Source organism: Cornus florida, unplaced genomic scaffold, assembly GCF_030987335.1.
Source record: "Cornus florida cultivar Cherokee Brave unplaced genomic scaffold, ASM3098733v1 CherokeeBrave_3.0.0_Hap2_Chr08, whole genome shotgun sequence".
NCBI lineage: Eukaryota > Viridiplantae > Streptophyta > Magnoliopsida > Cornales > Cornaceae > Cornus > Cornus florida.
Window position 1 is genome coordinate 5,330,909 of NW_026775578.1, and position 19,799 is coordinate 5,350,707.

The window sequence follows — 19,799 nt, forward strand, 5'->3', positions numbered from 1 at the left end:
CTTCCCAGATCTCAGCTTATCCAACTCGACAACCCTGTGCGGTAACTCTTCCATGAAGTTTCTCCCAAACACAACTTAACGCCTACAATAGCCTCATCAAGGAAAAGAAATAAGAGAACATGGATGCAGCTTTTCTTTAACAATTAGAGTACTAAAAACATTAACTGTTACATAGTTTACTCGAATTGTCCTACAACAAAATTGAATCAAAATGTTGTAAACCCACTATATGTCTCTTTAAGCAAGGTGTTTCCTCAATTCTCTTAAATCAGGCAGATTTCAACTTGGCTGATGTTGAGGCGAGGTGGGAAAGGGTCCTGTGTCCCACAAACATTAAGAAGATCCCCAATATTCCAAGTGCTTTCAATGTCGTAAATAGATCCAACTGCGTGCAAAGAAATAACAAATAATTACAGTCAAATAGCGGAGGTGGTGAGAGCAAGGGCTACAATGTCTTGAGAAGTCAACAATATATATTGACCAGGTAACAAAGATTTAACTTTTTAGTTGGAAACCTCGTGACAGACAGACAGGGCTCCGAAGTCCAACAAAAGAAGACGAAAGAAGTTAGTTTCACAGACCTTCAACCAGAAAAGAACGTATAGAGAGAGAACCGCTGCAATTCCAAAATGGAAAAGGATGGCAAATACGGCAGGGACTGTTGATGTGGGGAAGCTCTTCAGGTTCATGCCAAGACGCAATAGCTGTCAAAGAGATCAAAAAATATGCAATGTAAAACAATATCTGAAAAGCAGTTGGGAAGTTGGGTAGTCACTAGTAGTTAAAAACAAATATCTATCTCCATTAGGAAAGTATAGCATCACAATAATAATAATAATATAATATAATATAATTAATAAATAAAAGATCGAAAACCACCAATATGGGCAAAGCTCAAAAGATAAATATCAGCATGTTTTACATAGGAGAATTCAACCAACTTGTTCCAATTTACTACATACACGCACGCATGACATAAGTTTTCAAAATGGAACACCATAGTAGTGGAGCCAGTTCCAAACCCACATTATATACTGACCAACTCAAACCAACTTAATCTCAGCCAAAGCATCAGGGATATATGCTTTTTCTCATGCTTCTCATATTCAAACAGATGTGCAAGAAATCTAGTTCTCAGAAATGCCCACATTAAATGGAATGCATTAAGGACCTATACACCTAGGACTCACCTCGATAACCCCTGGGCCCTGGCTCAAGCTATAAGAAGGTGAGACGGCTTAGGATTGATTAAGCCTTCCGTTTGAGAAAGTCCTATAATGAATCTAGAGCCAAAAAAAAAGTACTCACCCCAACCAAGAAGCCAATGAAGGGCAAGAAAATAAGGCCCAGGAATGTAAGAGAGAGCTCTTGAGGTGGAAGCTTTTCTGCAACCCTGAAGATGTGGGTTATCTCAGCTTTGGCTCCATATCTTGAGTAAGGATCAACAGATTGCAGAGGAGGGCGGGCCGCCTTCTCAGGTGGTTCTGGGAGATCTAATTCAACATGGCCCAGCTCTTGTAAGAAAGAATTCTCCTGAAAAAAAGAGAATGACATGCTTAGAATGTGAGAAATGATAAAAATAAATAACTAAATAAATAAAGAAGGCCGTACTTACCATGACAGCATCACCAACTGTAAGCTGAATATCATATCTACCCGAGAGATAGAAGAACTTCTCAACCAACCCAAGAAAATCCTAAAAAAGAATGCATTTCCAGGCAACATAAGGAAAATAATTAAAACAATAAAAAACAGGTAATAAGTTTCACCAAATTCAGATTTAACTCTCTTTTAGAACCAAATCGGACCAGATTATGTTAAACTAGTTGATATCCATTAGCAAGTGTTGTTACAACACAAGCTTGTAGCCATATCATATGTGTAACAAGAATGGACATGACGCAGCAAATTGCTAGTATAACTTGCTCACACAGGATCTGAAGACTCTTCAGTCAAAGACCAGTCAGGGATCTGGAGAAGAGTCGACCACAAGAGGAGGTGAGCGGAGTAAAGGACAGAATATATACAATCCCAATCCGCTGGTAGTTCTTCCTCCTTTGACAGCAGAAGGAAGATCACTACCAAGGCTTAGTCAGTGGGAAGGATCTCTTCCTCGAAAGTCTACCAACGTCACTTCAGTTAAGATCACTGGGCAGTGACTCTTTTCCTTTCACAGTCGGTTCAGTTTAGGCTTAGGCTTAAACTTTGTACAATCACAAAGTTAAATAGGTTCTAAACATGCATTGCAACAGGTTTCCATCAGGGAAACTAAATGCAGAAAACATGGAACCCAAAGATAATATTGACAAAAAGGACAAAACTCGAAAGTTTAGGCTTAGGCTTAAATTTTGTACAATCATGAAGTTATATAGGTCCAAACACGCATTGCAGCAGGTTTCCATCAGGGAAAATAAATGGAGAAAGCATGGAACTCAAAGATATTATAGACCAAAAGGACTTACGAGTAATATCTCGAACTGTTTCCCAGAGTTCACCAGGACAAATATGTGCTCAACTTTGGTCTCGTGCCTCAACTTCAGGAATGCCTGCACGCAAACAGAGATTTCAACAGATGGAATGTGTGGAATAATATCATTATGGAGGTAAAACATAATAATAATAATTAATTAATTAATAACATAAACCTGATGTGGCTTAAATGCGTGTCCAAGTGGAGTGGTCAATTGGAAGGATAAATGCAGCTTCTGAAGGTGGTTTGCAAATAAAGAAAGATCACCCTCTCCAGCTAAATCTAGCCTGGAAAAACAAACCACAACATGAGCAGATAATATTTTGTCAAAAGTAGAAAGAAAAATAGTAACATATAGTGACAAGATTAAGTATAATATTCAAAAGTATCTTATAAGCACTACTGCCTAATACATTTCCTTTCACAATTACATTCTTTTAATTTCAAGTAGTACATTTCTTTTTCTTGTCACGCAATAAATCTCTCACCAACTGTAACATGACATTTAGACATGTAAAGTTTCAAGAATGTGATTCCATGTACAATTAATCCAAAATCTAAAAAATCACTACAAAAAAGTACCAGTGTTCGAATAAACAGGGTTGGCGAGCAACATATGGCATTACAGGGAATAGGAAAATGCACAACAGTGGAAACAAGGAGACTATGCTATCACAAGTTGAGAAGTATAGGTAGACAACTAGACATCAAGAATTTCTGAGATTAATGAAAAAGAGGGAGGGGGCCAGAGAAGTAAAAAAATAAAATGATGTCCACATTCAAGAAATGTATATGACATACTTCTTTTGAGTTTCTACACTCCCAAGATCACTGTCAAGTACAGCAATTTCTGCGCTGTCAATTCTGATAACACCCGTAACATATATTGTTACTCTTGTTCTGCCTCCAGTAGCATATATTTTCTTGTGTTCTGGATCATGAAGCACAATCTAAAAACAGAAAAGGAAAAAAATATCACAAATTTAAAGAGGAAAATGATCTACTTTGATATGTCTGAGATGAAGGGGAGAGGAGAAGGGAAAAAACTACCTCAAAAACAAAAACATAATTCCCAACATCAACACTATCCGGCAAAGCATCCAAGAAATGAACAGCTTGTTCAGGATCAAACCCAAGATCCTGAATCATGGAAATGCCAGTAGCATTCAGGTGTAAATCAGGCAAATTATGCTATCAGCTGGTTAGAGAGTCATATCCAGGGTATATATAGTAGTAAATAGAAATAATGTGCATCTGACGGAAAGCAAACGGCATGTTCACTCATTACCTGGCTCTCAATAATAGAAACATCCTTTGAACTAGAACTTGAAACTTGCGTGAGTTTTACTGATAAAGGAGGCGCGTTAGATCCCAGCACAGTATTTACTCTAACCTGAGAAAGCAGGACGACATCAAGCTCAGAAATAAGTATGGAACATATATAAGTTAATCAATAAAATTCTGCATAAAATGGTACTGTATATTTTAGAGAACCATGTAAATAGAAATAAGATGCACAATTGAAGAAGCAAGGATTTATGAGACAATTGAACAAGCAGTTGGTCAATGAATGTGAATAGCAGACTGTTTGTACATTAACCAAAAAATAAAAAATAATAAACAAATTGAAATCTGTGCTTAAAATTTATGAAATCAAAAGCCACATAAAGGAACCCAAGTGCAAAGTGGGTGGAGGGGTAGAGGGAAGTAGGGGACTCAACAAGGCCACAAGTAGGGGTGGCAATTCGTGTTCATGGGTCGTGTTCATGTCATGTCATGTTGATGTAAAGGAATTATACTAAATAGGAAAACCCAAACCCAACCCATTTAATAATCGTGTCAAGAATCCTCAACACTAACACAATCCGTTTATTAAACAGGCAAACGTGTTAACCCGTTTAATGACCTGTTTATCAAAACGAGACATTTAATATTTAATCAAATGCTAAATAATAGAAAAAAATTGTCATAATTTAACCCAAATATTCAAAATAAAAAGAAAAATCATAAGGCATAGACAAGGTTTATGTTGAAATGACTTAACTATCCATAGTAATTGGGTTTAAACAGGTAACATATCCATAGGTCATATTCACGATTATATCATGTTGAGTTAAATAGGTCATAAATGGGTTACACAGGTTGAACCCCTCGACCCTAATCCAACACAGTTAAGTAAACGGTTTAATCGTGTCGACCCTTTTATAACCCAAACCCATTTAACTCGTGTCGTGTCGTAATTTGCCACCCCTAGCCACAGGTATGCAGAAATAAAAGACAAAATATATCAACTATCAATAACTAAAGGACATCAAGACATGCCTTTTTTTTTTTCTCCTGAACTGGTGTGGGTGATAAAATTGTGCATAGGCATTTGTATTTTTTTGCTGATGGTAGCTCAATAGTGTTTATAATCTTCCAAATGGCTTTATTGCCTGATTGAATCCATCTTGTCATGATGGAAACACAATATAGATCTATCCCGATTACATTCAAAAATATAAAAATAAAAAAAATAAATAAAAATCAACTAAGAGAAAGAGAGTCTCATGAATGCTGATGAAGAATGTAGTGCACCAAATATCCAGAACAAGGCAGACACAGGGAAGATCATAGCATAACATATGCCAACATACTTAATAATCAAGACTTTGCCCACAATAAGTAAGAGAAACCAACATTCTTGATATAAAAAAAAAAAGTTATAAGAGATCAGGTAGATATGAAACACCTTCAGCTGGTCTTTTGCAGTCATCGAAAGCACAGTAGATGGAAGTGATAAAATCAATGGAATGGTCACCCTGCAAAAATTATTTAAAATGCTCTTACTTAAGATAACAATGGATTAATGCAGTAAAAAATCACAGAGCATAAGAGTAAATTAATTTCATAGATTTCAAGATATATTTTGGTGGTATAGATGCCACATCCAACTCTTTCCACTTTTCGTTAACAAGCAAGATATAAAATAAAAAGTAAAGAGCCAAAACTAAAGTAAAAACTAATTACTAGATACACGACATTTCAAGCATTATCCAAGCAAAAGTAGTAGGAAAATGCATGCTAAAACGAACTCTTCACACATGCAAACGAAAAGGTCACATCATTAGACGATGTTAGTGAAAAATGCCAGATGGAGTGCATTGATTACTTGCCTATTGTTTTCCAAGCAAGCTAATGCATCAACTTGGTGATACAAGTCTTTGGCATCGCCAGGAATTCCAATGCCAAGCAAAAACTTTGCCAAACCCAGTATTTTGTTCCCTGGAAGCTGCAAATTTTGCCAAAGCTTTAGAAGATATTTTAGTAAATTAAAAATTAATGAAAGCACTGAATAAACCCTGCAACATTGAGTATGCTCCTACTCACATTTAAAGTTTCAGAAGTAGAAGCTGCAAAAGCTGTAAGCCCGCGAACTACAGACGATGTAGCTGAAAGAGGACCCTGATGTTCTTGTGTATCAACAAGTTTCTCATCAAAATAATAGGCCCCATCATCTACAAAATGACGAAGGAGTTAAATATATAGAAAGAAATAGAAATAATATATGATCTCCAAAAATCAAATGTGATACATTGCAACTCCACTTCAAATGTGTTAAATATACATGTGCAATAGAATAGTCATTCATGTCTTCAAGGGCATCTCTACTAGAAACATGCATGAAGAGAGGAAGACAACTGAAATCAATTTTGACAACACACTTCTTAAAATTAAAGATCTTTAGCTCTGAAGCCAAAGATATCTCAGGAAGGATTCAGCTAGGCCATGTGAACATGTTCATTGTCCACCATATATGAAGAATTTTAAGATAAATGCAAAAAATGACTACAACAGCTTGATGGCAAACATAAGAAAAGTGATTAACTAACTACTACAAAGATGAACGAGTGCAAGTAAAGACTTCTTTTGTTGATATAGAACCTATTTAAGTGCGCTGAATAAAATACGACAATCAAGATGCACAAATATATATATATATTCGGGAGTTAAACTCCAACAAATGCACACTTAACAAAACAAACCACATACCATATTTCTCAATACTGTCAAAAAGCTTCACTATATCATTTTGTAGCGTAGAAATCTGTCAATATTAAGCAAATGTCAGGTTAGAATATGGAAATAAACAAAAAAAAAGTTTGGTTCAACTGTAGTGGAAAAAAAGTAAACCAACAAATACAACATCAAACAAGATGTACAAGTGGATAAAATTACTCAGAAAATAAGAAAAGCAAGTAAATCAGTATATGAACAAAAAAGATCGACTCCAAAACATACGATATATGTTCTCAATTTTTTTTTTTAAATATTTTTTTTTCCTTTTTGACAAGTGATTCCATGTCTTAATGCAACAATTGTTAAGAGTGAGACATCCAGGGTTAAAATAGGGCAGTATTTGAAAGGATGGTTTAATTCTTCAATAATAGGTGATACTCTTTGTCGAATTACATCAATAGGAATAAGAGGCTACATTGTGGCCACACCTACAACATATTTGTGATCTTCACGCCGATATATGACAAAAAACTTAGTAATGAAAATTACAAAATAGCCGTAGATGTTCATCGTAGAGATCATGAATTCAATGGAGGCTATGTCATCGTTCGTGCATGGACTGAATATTACCCAAAAGACTCCTTCAAACAATTGCAAATCCAATCTGCTGGATCATATAATATCATTCATAAATTTAGACCAAATTCAGATTTACTTTTTTAATAAATAAATATACCTAATACATATTTACTTGATTTTCCATCAATAACGGGCATAACCCAGTGCACGAGACTCCCAACCTTTGTGGGGTCCGGGGGAGTGATACCTCCGCATGCAAAGACACTTCTTTTCTGTTTCGAATTCATGACCTTACCCTCGTATTTGCATGCCCAATCCACTGGATCATAAGATACCATTCATAAATTTAGACCTAATTCATATTTACTTCTTTTTATATATAAATTGACCTAATACAAATTTACTTAATTTACCATCCAGTAATGGTACAGCCCAGTGCACGATACTCCAGCCTTTGTGGGGTCCAGGGAGGGATACCTCCACGTGCACAGAGACTTTTTTCCCATTTCGAATTTGTGACCTCTAGGTCATCATGAAGCAACCTTACTATTGAACCAAGGCCCGCCCTCATATTCGATTTACAAATATGAGTACTAATCCAAGTTTACATGTGAAAGACTTGTTCCCTTGTCAAGACTCCTTTTCTATCGGTAATCCTACAGGCGGAGACAATTTTTCAGTACCAGCACCTATTCCTCCACCCTTGTAAGATCAAGAAAGTTGGAAGTAATAAGCAAAAAGAAATTTACCCTAATTCCCCAAGCCTTTATCAAATTTATGCTATTACAATACTCTATTTGTTAGTTGAACCTACACACCCTTAGAGCTTATAGTGGCTTCTCAATAGAACATTAGAACTGTAAGATAAAAACATACTATGAGACCAGAAGCACGAGCAATTTTTATGATATCGAAAGGGGGTTGGGTACAACATTTTCTTTATTTTCTACAAAGCATTTCTAGGGAAGGATTGGGATGTATATATGTATCCACTAGTAACTGCCAGGAAAAAATATTTCCAATTTAATTTACACAAAGCAATATTCTAACCTTTAATTATCAAATTAATTGTTTAAAAATGGAACTTCATTCTTACAAGTTAGTAGGGCTTTAACCTCGGGGCCCACTTCAATATTAGCCCCCAAGTTACACCTATACCACAGACCGAAATATGGAACTCCACACGGTACAGTAGTTTCCAATAGGGCTCAGGTGAGCACAGATGATGGCCCAAAGACTACCCAAACACACGGGTAATTAGTGAATCAATTGATGGCCAATAATAGATAGTGTTGCCTGTTTGCTACCTTAGCACTGATATGTTATAAACTTCATTATGAATGAAATTATGAATAAATTGGCAAAAGAATATAATTTCCAAAAATCCATTTTGCAATAGAACATGGGACAAATATTCCTTCATGACTTTTTCCCCTCTCTAAAGGGTTGGGAAAGACGTAGTTTCCAAGTCCAGACAATGTTCTACCAGCTAACAAACCATAAGAAACCACCAAAATGGACAAAGTGTGCTTGCAACCAGAGCTGCAATGCTAAACTCACACTTACTAATCATCCAATCGGAGCAACCTTGAGAATATCAATATCCTCACCTAAGCATGACTAACACCATCCTATGTCGTGTATACAAAAATATGTGCCAACAATAACTGATATATGAACTGATCCAATGAGCTTGACAATGTCTTGCAAATGAGTTACAAGAATCACAGACTTTTAATCCAGAGCAAAAACAAATATATAGTTCAACTCACCAGAGAGTGATCAATCTCATTAGATGTTAATGAAACAACTCCAGCAAGTGCTTCAAGAGCTATTCCTGCAAGAAGATTCATAAAGCCAGGCAGATGAGTACCAACCAAGTAAGGCTTATGGGAAAGACAGGAGTTCAGTGCAGCAAGAAAATACATATATTTTATTTACAATAGTCAACAACAATAGAATAATATAATATCTAGCTTCACTGGAGACACATAATTACCAGCAGCATAAGTACTAGACCCAGGGTTATTAAAACTATAGCGCCATCTTCCATCACTCTGACTGAGAGCCTGCAATATTTTCCAACATGAATTTAATCACTCACAAAACAAGTTTGACATTCTAAGAAAAGCACGGAAAACCAGATATAGAAGTCCTCTAGAGCGTCAATATAACACCATGTAGCTGTATATACCAACCTTTATGGATCGGAAAATTTCTTCAGCATCTCCAAGAAGTACATCAACTTCAGAAGATTGGTCCTATACAGAAAATCAATGAGATACAACAATATGCAAAAAGTAGGACGTAGATTAAATGTAAGAATTTCAAAATGATTCTTCAACAATAATATAAAAGAAGATAAACAGCAGACTGACAAGTATATAAAGAAGTCTATAAGACTGGAAAAGAAATTACTTGATAACAACATTTGTAATTTTATTAATTGGAAACATTTAGATCATAAAGCAGAATTAAGAACTAAATCAGTATCCAGCGTATTAATTACCTTGATGAGCACCAAACTTCCTATTGAGTAGTAATAGTCAAGCAGCGAACTTGCATCATTGACAGATGCTTTAAGTCTCGAAGCGATGCCCTTACAGATAAGAATTATAAGCATCAATGCAACACATTGGCATATCTATAGTACACAAAGCATAAATGAACTTCAAACCAAGAACAACTGATTAGTGCTTGGAGAATAAAAATACCGCAAAAATTTCCTCATTGATCTGGCAATTTAATAGCCCATTAACTCTCAAAGCATGTAACAAATCCTTCAAACTTGAAGACGATGACCCAAGAGCATCCACCACAGATGGGCAAGTGGAAGCCCTTACATCAGGCTTTTCCTCAATTCCGAGAATTTCGAACATTCTTAAAGCCTCATATGTTTCTTCTAAGCTGTAAACATATAACAAATCAAATAGTTGTTTACCACTTCGCCCTCAACCAGCGAAGTTCAAAATTCACTGCTTCTTAAAAAAATTATTGTTAAAGTGGAAGATGGAATATGCAAATATATATACTAATACGGTTGTTGCTTTGCACATTAAACTAGAACTGGCAACAACCGATGTCATTTAAAAAACAAAAACAAAAAAACAAAGAGAGAGAGAGAGAGAGAGAGAGAGAGATAGAGAGAGAGAGGAAGGGGAATCATATGCATGATTATAACAGATAGGGGAAAGAAATTTGAAAAAATATATATATAGAAATGAAAACCAACACACCAGCTACTGCAAAGATAATACAATGCAGGGACGGACTTAAAGAGGCTCCTGCCCCCCTCAAAAAAAAAAAAAAAAAATTAACACTAAATACTAGGAATTTTTCCATATTACAATTATATATCAATGAAATTTTAGTGTACCCCCGAAATTATAAAAACATTTCACTTTTGCCCCCCTTACCCAATTTCTTGGGTCCGTCCCTGATAATATGAATGAGTATGAGGATTGCCTCCATGCTCTAAGCTCCAAAAATGAAAGTAGAAATTGAAATGAAGTTAGTAGTTAATCAATGTCTTGCAATGAGTGTAACTAATCAATCGTTTAGCCCCAGAACAAACTAGATGCAGTATGCTACGTTACGTAATGCGATAATGACAAAAATGGCAGGGAAATGGACGGAAGCAACCATGTCGCATGATGTGCCCTTTATAATCAAATAAGAGTGTAGACAGCAAATCATATTCTTATCCAACCACTTAATTATCCATTTGATTGCTGAAAAAGAAAGTAAAAAAGAAAAAACGAAAGGCATGACACAGTTTTTCACTGAAACCACCCATATGAGCTTATACAACAATCTGGTTTATTTGAGTTGAGTCTTCGAAATCCAAACAAATTACGAAATCACAAAAATTCAATATTCCACATCCTTATCTTATCGAGTGTTTTATAAGCAATCGAACGGAAAATCTTGGAAGAATTTATACAAAATAACTAAAATTAATAAAGAAACGCAGAACAAGTAACAAATGGATCAAATGCCGATTTAGTCTTCTTCTAATCAGGACAATCATCAAATGAAACTAACAATACAATCCAAAAATAATTCGAAAATAACAAAAGACTCGATGAGATACAAAGGGAAATGGTTTAATTAGGGTTTAGTTTGACCTTCGGAAGGATCCATCGACGGGCGTGAAGAGCTCTAGAGCGGCAGATCGGTGAGACTCTGAGATCGGATGGAAGAGCGCGGCATCACAGATCAATGCTACCGCTAGTATTAGAACCAGAAATCCTAAATTTCTGGCCATTCCTAGGAAAAAATTATAAAATGAAGGAGAAAGATCAAGATTATATTTATTGATTCATAGGAACCCTAGAAATCGAATAGGTGCGAGATCATACCACAAACTATCGAGACGACTTCACTATGCGCGAGTCTTTAGTCGAGTCTGCGCCAGTGCACTCAGGAGGGATTGTTTGGACTGTTCTTGAAAAGACTGAATGAAGTGAGAAAATATTACTTGGCGAAAAAAAAAAATGAAGTGAGAGACTATACACTCGAATTACAAAGGGACCCTTGTTGGTATAAGATTTTACCGGATATATCCTATCATCACCATCAATAGTGTTTGGACGCATGATGGCAGTGAATAGATCTAATGGGTTAAGTGTTAGTTCGACGTAATCCCATTTTCATTTAGTGTCATGTCAAACTCTCGATTCGGAAGTGTTCGAGTGAACCTTTTCAGATGGAGTTTTTTTTTTAATGGTGTTAGTTCAACTTACGACTGCAAATGAATCTAGAGGAGCTGAGCTTTAGGTTGCTCAGGCTCAGACTCGTGATGAACTCAAAAAAATCTACTCGGGCTCAGCTCAGCTCATTTAAGAAATTAAATTAAACTGGTATTTAAAATGTGCTCAAGCTCGTTTGCAAGCTTGTCGGGCTCGTTTAGTAAATTATTATTTTTTATTATATCCTTCCAAAAATTTAATAATTCCAATAAATAAATAAAAAATAAAAACAGGTGTAAACGAGTCCTTAACAAGTTTATTGTTCACGAACATATACAAGCCTTATATAAGTATATGTTTATGAACATAAACAAGCCTACACGAATTGAGCCTAACATTGATCGGGCTCTGCTCATTTAGTAAACGGGCTTAAAAATTGAGCTCGAACTCGAATTGTTTACTTAATGAACGACCTCGAGCCCAAACCCTTAGCAAGTCAAGCCCAAGCTGCTAATGAGCAGCTCGGTTCATTTGCAGCCCTACTTTAACCTAATAGTTTTAAGCTTTGAAATCAAATTTTAAATTACTCTAAAATAGAAGAAGATATTATATAAAAATTTAGCAGAAATGGATCCCAGCAAATTTCTCTCACAAAATGATTTGTTAGATTTTCCCTATATCTATTCAATAGACTTACCCTATGTACTTCACGATATAGGGTTTAGTCTCGATACAATTGAAGTAGAGCATAGTAGAGTTGTGGATCAACCAAATGCAAATTTCAGTAGGAATTTTTTTTTTAGAATGTTAAGTAGGATGTGCTGTACACATAGACCTAGGTGAGGAGATTTTTGAGTGTAAAGCTTTGGAAGTGGTTAGGGAGGTTAATCAGAGATTTCCAAGCCCATCGAATCTTTCACTGGTAATTGATGATATTAAGATGTGGATTATGCAAAACAAGAGTTACGGGAGATTCCCATGTTTTTTGCAGGAAGCAGCAATATTTGCAATAAAATTCTTATCTTTTTGTTGCACAATGTTTCAAGTCATAAAATAAATAAATAAATCAGTTTGGTTGATTGTTAAAAATATGGTATTTAAATTATACTAGAATTTTTTTTTAAAAAAAATTAAATTAAATTTGCTAAAGTCGTTTGATTAGAGTAAGTCTTTTCTTGCTTTGTGATTTTTTTTTCATTAATACAACTTGCTTGCTTACCTAAATATATATATATACAGTGGCGTTCAATTGCTCTCCAATTGCTCCCTAGTGAGTATAGAGTAGCATACTCACTTTTAATCCTCACCTTATAATCTAATCCTACGGTAATTAATTAATTAATTAATCAGTGTTTTTTTTTTTATATTTAAGGTAATTGCTTCTATTTTTTATTACCATTATGTATGATTAATAGGAAATGACAAAATTAGACATATTTTTAATAGAAACAAATTAAAAACAAGTTGTTTAGGATTTCCATCTTATCCGAATTCTTGAAGCATACCAATTAAAAATAAAAAAATGTAATTATTTTCAATTCCTTCGACGATAAAAGGTTAAAAGTCAAGCACGTCTGAAAAAAATAAAAATAATGAAATTTCCAATTCCATTAAATTTGAATTGCCACGACCATTTCACCTCCATTACTGCTACCCCGCCACTGCCACCACCTACCCCGCCACCGCCGCCATTTGAATTGCCACGACGCAATGGTGACAACGGTGGAGGTGGCGGCAATGCCAGGGTAGGTGGTGGAGGTGGTCCACTCCCCTTCTCTTTCATATTTTATATATTGGGTTACATGATTTGATGATTTTGCTTGTTTTTAAATTCATTTTTATGCACACATGTACAAATAAACATATTTTGAGAGTACTACAATCCTTTGTAATTGGATTATTCAGTAAGTAATTGTTTCATAGACATAAATTAATTGCAAAGTTGAGAAGGGAACGATTGTGCTTTAATTTTTCAACTGGTATGCTTTGAGAATTTTTTCAACTGGTATGCTTTGAAAATATAGGAACGAAGGGAATTGAAAATAATTAATTTTTTATTTTTAATTAGTATGCTTTGAAAATGGGAAGGAATTCGTATATAAGAAAATCCTAACAAATTTTATTTTAATTTGTTTCCATTAAAAACATATCTAGTTTTGTCATTTCCTATTAATAATATATAATGGTAATAAAATAAAAAAATGCAATTGCCTTAAATATAAAAAAGAAACACACATTAATTAATTACTACTCTATGCTCTCCAGGGACCAATTGAACGTCATAAGACATAAATATATATACCGTCGCTAGGTTGCTTACAATTTCTAAAACTGTTGTCAATTTTTGTTTGGTACTAATGTTGTAACACTTATAACTAAGGCTCCCTTTCTATGAGCATAAAATATTTTTTTTGTGTTTTTTTAGTGTTTGGTTATCGTAAAATAGTTACGACAAAAAAAAATATTAAAACCTAACAAATACTACTTATTTATCAATTTTCGACAAACTATTTTACACACTCCATCTGATAAACTCGACCTAAACCTTTGTCAAATACCGAAAAATAAAAATAAAAAATATTTTACCTAAAAAAAGGGAGCCGACGGTTCGATAAATTTCCCAACCACAAGGGGGTTGACTGCACGAGTAAGTCCCTAATGAGGCAAATAACAATTCAGCGCCAAGCCAGGCAAGAAAAAATCAGGAAACTTCGCCAACAATTCCAAGGTTTCTCAATTATAGTAATGCTCAATATAAAAGGCCATTTGATTTCTTCAATAAACCAAATGCAAAAACACCTTTTACTGGGTTATTGGTTTGAATTTGAATACTGGTCCACAAACACAGGCACACCATACTGGTATTAATTTGAACAGCTACAAAAAAAAAGTCACGTACTTCACACACCAACTGGCACCAGAGAAGGAAAGCTCAAGCCACAAAATACACTCCAAAGGGAAGGCCCGGGAGTAATCAATACTTTGGAGGTGGCTTTTGGGTTGGCAGCAATCCAAATCGCTTCTTCAGAAGAACTCTTTGCCTTGAGTATTTGTCATCAGGGGAGAAGCGAGCTGCAGTTGAAAAAAAAAGTGTAAAGCAAATAGACCAATTAAACAGGAATATTCATCTTTTTCTTGAGAATTTCAATTGAATAGGAACTGTATTACACTATTGTTGTTCAATAATGTAAGACAATAAGACTGTCAAAATTAGGATAAAGACATCACTGAGTAGCATATGAAGATTACCTACATACGTTACAAGCATGTGTATCATTTAAAGATAAAAAGAAAACAAAAGAAATAACGAACGAAAAAGAAAAATCTTCATGCAGAAGCCCTGCTTTTGCTAGCTAATTTGCTCCCACTATTTGCAGTGTATTGCCTCAACTTAAAAACAAACTCCATAAGATAAGAGCTAATAAAAAGTCTGGCTTAAAATTTTCAGAATGGAAATTTGGATGCATGATCATAATTTCACTTGATGCTAGAACCATATTAATCAAAAAGATCTAAAACAGAATGAGATGACACATGTTAAGATGATGATGCAAAATATAAACGAATAAGTTGTAGTTGTAGAGACATGGGAAACATTCAAAAAGATTAAAAAATAAGTTTAATATGACCATTATAGACCATCCGACCCCAAGTTGTTGGAAAAAAGAAGGCTTGATTGTGGTTGTATTATAGACCATCCAGAGATCTGCATTTGAGTTGGGCAGATCCACTCAGAGATAGCCATCTCTCTTGAGGAGAACAACTTGGATTAATAAAAATTGCAAAACACTTAACATTTTTGGCATCAGTTTGAACTGTTTTACAATAAAAATAAATAAATACAATAAAATAAAAGAGGAACCAGACCAAGTTCAAAAGAAGCTAAGCTGGATTGGGTTTCATTAATTATTTATTTATTTTAGACTTCCACAAGTATCGCCTATATATTCGGTCTGAATGCTTATCAAATGTTATGAAAAGTGTTATGGTAAATGTCAAAAACTCCCTTTCCCAATTCTAATTCCTCGAGCAAATTCATCAGAAAAATAGATTACCTGGATGAGCAGATTCTGTAGCCAACCCAAGTGGTGATTCTTTCTGCATACAAGAATGCAAGACCATGTAAAAGCTGAAACCAACCAAAAATATTAACTAGCCCAGACAAATGTGTTAAATTAAATAAAACATAGATGTTGCTATTGGGTAAGTAGCAAAGATGCTGTTGGAAGTCTATTCAGAATATCAAGCCACAAGTTTTCTATTTCCACAAAGTGAGTGCTTCCACTAAATTGTTGCCGGAAACATTTTACATTACAGAATGTACAAATTAGTTAGACGAGAGAACAAAAACCAATTGTGAAAGCAATGCAGTCAAAGCATAGAACTATAGCCAAGTTTACATCAAGGTTTCATAGAACCAGCTGGGGTAAAAATAAATAAATATATATATATATATATATGAAACCCATCACCTAGTCTAAGTTCACATGTATCTGTGAAGTTCTTTCAATTTTTTAATCAAAATCAGTTTTTTTTAAATCAGTTTTTTTTTTTTTTTTACCTACTGGATTAAACATTGGCAGATGACTGAATAAAAAAAGCTACAGAAATTAACAGACTATAACACTATTAGCATGAAATTCTACATATAACAACATCAATTTAATTCAACCTTAAATACTAACATTGAAAAATGATATCGTTTGACTAAAGTTAAACTGCAAGAATGAATCGATATGGCATACCTTGGTGGTGTACACTTTGTCTCCATTCTCATTTATGTAAAACTGGAGATACATTATTGCAAATTGATCAGCTGCAAAAAGCAGAAGAATACCATGAGATTTATTCAACAGAATATTCATGAATAAGAAAATCAAACTAAAATCAACTTTTGAAACAACATAAAAATAACTGAGAATCTTGGGAATATTTAAAAAAACTTGTAACCCAGTATAACAATACATTCCACTCATATAAACTTATACATGATTTTTTAAGTTATCCTCCATGTTACTGTGTTTTCTCGGTAAGCAAACAAAGTAGTGAATAATAGAGAACAGGAAAAAAAAAAAAAAAAACAAACAAACAAACGATTACCGGGAGAAAGGCAATAACTGGCGAACTTTCGACTTCTGCGACCCAAACCAGTAAAACCCTAGAACTTCTAATGAAGCCCTAATTAAGTTTTGTTTTTATACTGCAACAGCAATGTTTTGAAACCCGAATAATTCAAGACCGAGGAAAACGGCCGGGTGTGTGATATCTACTCAATTGGATTGAACCGTGCCGTCATGATGAGGCAATATGTATAAAGCAGAAAGGATAATAAAATAATAAATTCATATTTTTTTCAGAAGATAAAAAATATATAAAAAAAATTGTATTCACAGTGCACTTGAAATTATTAATTAATAAATTAGCTCAAGAAAACTAAATTACTTTGGATACTAACATTTTACGCATACGACGCTTCATTTGTTCATAATTAAAAATTAAAATTTATTAAGTTAGACACATAGCCAATAGGCTCGACACTAAGTCGACATTTATATGTATAAACACGTGTAGAGTAATCAAGACAGGTCGAAATAATATAAACATAATAAGCTGGTTAATTTAAATAAAAAAAATTAGCATTGTATATATGATCATACTTGTACATTTAAAGCAGAGACATTGTAATAGAAGTAGATCTGTTAATGGAGCGGATCCTGATGATTTGATTTGTCGGATATGAATTGAACAAAAAATTCGATAACCCAATTACGATCCGAATCCGATAATCTATTAGCTTGACAAATCAAATATGGATTATAATGATCCGATCTAATTAAAATTATACATATAAATAATTATATATATATAATTATTTATCAATAATTTTACATATTTATATCAATACTCCTATTAGAATTGTATTAGAGGTAACCCAAAAATAAAAAATAAAAAAACTTACAGTGTTATATATATAATAGTGTGGTGTTTTATATATAATAGTGTGGTGTTTTACTGTCTCGTCAATGTTATATATATTAGTTATATATTACTAAATTTATATATGTTAATTATTTATCATTATATTCATTTGGTTGCATAGTTATATTATGTAGCATTATGTATATTAGCAATTCTCCACTTCATTTAACTTTATAATTATATATGTTAGTAAATACGAATTTAATCCGAATTCGAATCTGATTCGATCCGAGTCCGAGCTAAATAGAATTTAAATTAGGTCGACATTCAATCCGAGAACCCGTCAGTGATCCGAATCCGATAATCCATTTGCTTAACAAATCGGATATGAATTTGATCGATCCGATCCGAATCTAATCAATTGACAGACCTAAATGAAAATAGTGGAATAATGATGTATCTGAACTAAAAATCATTACAAAAATGACATTTCATTTTTTTAAAGGTTAATTTCACTCACACCCCTTCAAGTTTGGCCATATTACACCCTTAAATATTTTTCGAAAATAACTATCACTTAGTCCATTTCTATATTTCCGTTAAAAACTCTGTTAAATGGATGGGAAAAGACAACTTTACCCCTAATTTTTTTAATCACATTTATTCCAAAATATCAGATTACTTAAATACCCATTATACCCCTACACCCACCTACCACCACCATCCACATCCATCACCATGGTTGCCGCCACCAGTCCTCTTTTCTCTCTTTAACCTTTTACCACCACCCACAATCGGCACCTCCACACTACCACCCACAATCAGCACCTCATAGTTTTGAAATAAATAAAGAACAGAGAAACGAACACGGTTGCTAGATGGGATCCTCACCGTTGTTTGTGAACTTTTCCCTGATTTGGGTTCACGTAAAAAATCACAGGGTGGTAACGATGGGCGGAATTGGGGCAGTTGTGAAAGGGAAGGGTTGCCACAGCGATGATGGGCGGAATTGGGGTTGTTGTGTGTATATATATATGTCTGTGTAGTGGATTGGAGCTGCTGTGTATGTGCGTGTCAGGGAAGATGATGAAGGGGAAGGGTCGTCGCCGCGATGATGGACGGAATTGGGGCTGTTGCGTGTATATGTGTATATATATAGACATGTATATATATGTCAGTGTGTATATATATATATATATATATATATATATATATATAATTTTGTAAATTTACAAAACTGTGGTATTTTAATATAATTTTAGGTTAAAATGTTATTTTGACAAAATCGAAGGGCATTTAAGTCATTTTACATCATGGCATAACGCTTCAAGTAACAGTTGGGGTGTGAGTGAAAAAACGGAATAAAAGTTTATAATGTGAATTGTAGTTATTTTCGAAAGATATTTGATAGTGTAATGTAACAACCCACTCTACCACATGGTATGATATTGTCCGCTTTGGGCCTGAGCCCGCACGGTTTTGCTTTTCGGCTTTACCCCAAAAGGCCTCATACCAATTGGAGGTGACACACTTACATATAAGTACTTCACCTTTCCTCTACCCAGGCGATGTGGGACTGTGCACCCGTAGCTTGCCAGTGTGGTAGCCTGACAGTGTCTCTCGCACCCGCCCACGGCACACCCGCCCACAGGGTCATCACAATCACCCCCCCTTTGGGGCCCAACGTCCTCGTTGGCCACACTTCCGGCTGGGTCAGGCTCTGATACCATTTGTAACGACCCACTCTACCACATGGTATGATATTGTCCGCTTTGGGCCTGAGCCCGCACGGTTTTGCTTTTCTCATACCAATTGGAGGTGACACACTTACATATAAGTACTTCACCTTTCCTCTACCCAGGCGATGTGGGACTGTGCACCCGTAGCTTGCCAGTGTGGTAGCCTGACAGTGTCTCTCGCACCCGCCCACGGCACACCCGCCCACAGGGTCATCACATGTAATATGGCCAAATTTTGGGGGGAGTGAGTGAAATTAACCCCTTTTAAAATTATGCCATAGCTACTCTTAATATATAAATTAGAAATAAATTAAAATTCTATAATATTTTTATTCGATAGACTTATATAAATAAAAAATCATATTTGTATGAAGTCATGTTCATCCGTATTCGTAGCTTATT

At 34.7% G+C, this 19,799-nt stretch overlaps 2 protein-coding genes across 3 annotated transcripts; both read right to left on the reverse strand.

Moving 5' to 3' along the window:
* Positions 1-110: 110 nt before the first annotated feature.
* On the reverse strand, positions 111-11,541 carry LOC132269051 (dolichyl-diphosphooligosaccharide--protein glycosyltransferase subunit 2). 2 transcript variants are annotated; one of them, XM_059770054.1, is made up of 20 exons: positions 11,410-11,541; positions 11,176-11,317; positions 9,763-9,955; positions 9,558-9,647; positions 9,247-9,309; positions 9,048-9,117; positions 8,821-8,885; positions 6,503-6,557; positions 5,840-5,967; positions 5,626-5,741; positions 5,202-5,271; positions 3,759-3,863; positions 3,521-3,610; positions 3,272-3,420; positions 2,646-2,757; positions 2,463-2,546; positions 1,616-1,696; positions 1,309-1,533; positions 582-704; positions 111-385 (listed from the first exon to the last, which is right to left on the reverse strand). In XM_059770054.1, the coding sequence occupies exons 2-20, from the start codon at positions 11,313-11,315 to the stop codon at positions 269-271; spliced, it is 2,076 nt and encodes a 691-aa protein (XP_059626037.1). In that variant the 5' UTR covers positions 11,316-11,317; positions 11,410-11,541; the 3' UTR covers positions 111-268. The 2 variants fall into 2 exon arrangements, with proteins under 2 accessions (XP_059626037.1, XP_059626036.1); XM_059770053.1 differs by having other exon boundaries at positions 5,626-5,759.
* A 2,908-nt stretch (positions 11,542-14,449) lies between these two features.
* LOC132269053 (H/ACA ribonucleoprotein complex subunit 3-like protein) lies at positions 14,450-16,976 on the reverse strand. Its single transcript, XM_059770060.1, has 4 exons — positions 16,840-16,976; positions 16,485-16,555; positions 15,795-15,837; positions 14,450-14,811 (listed from the first exon to the last, which is right to left on the reverse strand). Exons 2-4 carry the CDS (start codon positions 16,536-16,538, stop codon positions 14,714-14,716), a joined length of 195 nt encoding a protein of 64 aa, XP_059626043.1. The 5' UTR covers positions 16,539-16,555; positions 16,840-16,976; the 3' UTR covers positions 14,450-14,713.
* Positions 16,977-19,799: the final 2,823 nt, after the last annotated feature.

Excerpts from the sequence above, each read along its gene's own strand:
- LOC132269051 (XM_059770053.1), bottom strand. The coding sequence starts at position 11,315 with ATGGCCAGAAATTTAGGATTTCTGGTTCTAATACTAGCGGTAGCATTG. Across the intron at positions 9,648-9,762 it reads TCAATGAGGAAATTTTTGCG|GGCATCGCTTCGAGACTTAA; the intron begins GTATTTTTATTC and ends CTTATCTGTAAG. Across the intron at positions 2,547-2,645 it reads ACGCATTTAAGCCACATCAG|GCATTCCTGAAGTTGAGGCA; the intron begins GTTTATGTTATT and ends GTTTGCGTGCAG.
- LOC132269053 (XM_059770060.1), bottom strand. The coding sequence starts at position 16,538 with ATGTATCTCCAGTTTTACATAAATGAGAATGGAGACAAAGTGTACACC. Across the intron at positions 15,838-16,484 it reads ACAAAGTGTACACCACCAAG|AAAGAATCACCACTTGGGTT; the intron begins GTATGCCATATC and ends TCTTGTATGCAG. Across the intron at positions 14,812-15,794 it reads TACAGAATCTGCTCATCCAG|CTCGCTTCTCCCCTGATGAC; the intron begins GTAATCTATTTT and ends TTTCAACTGCAG.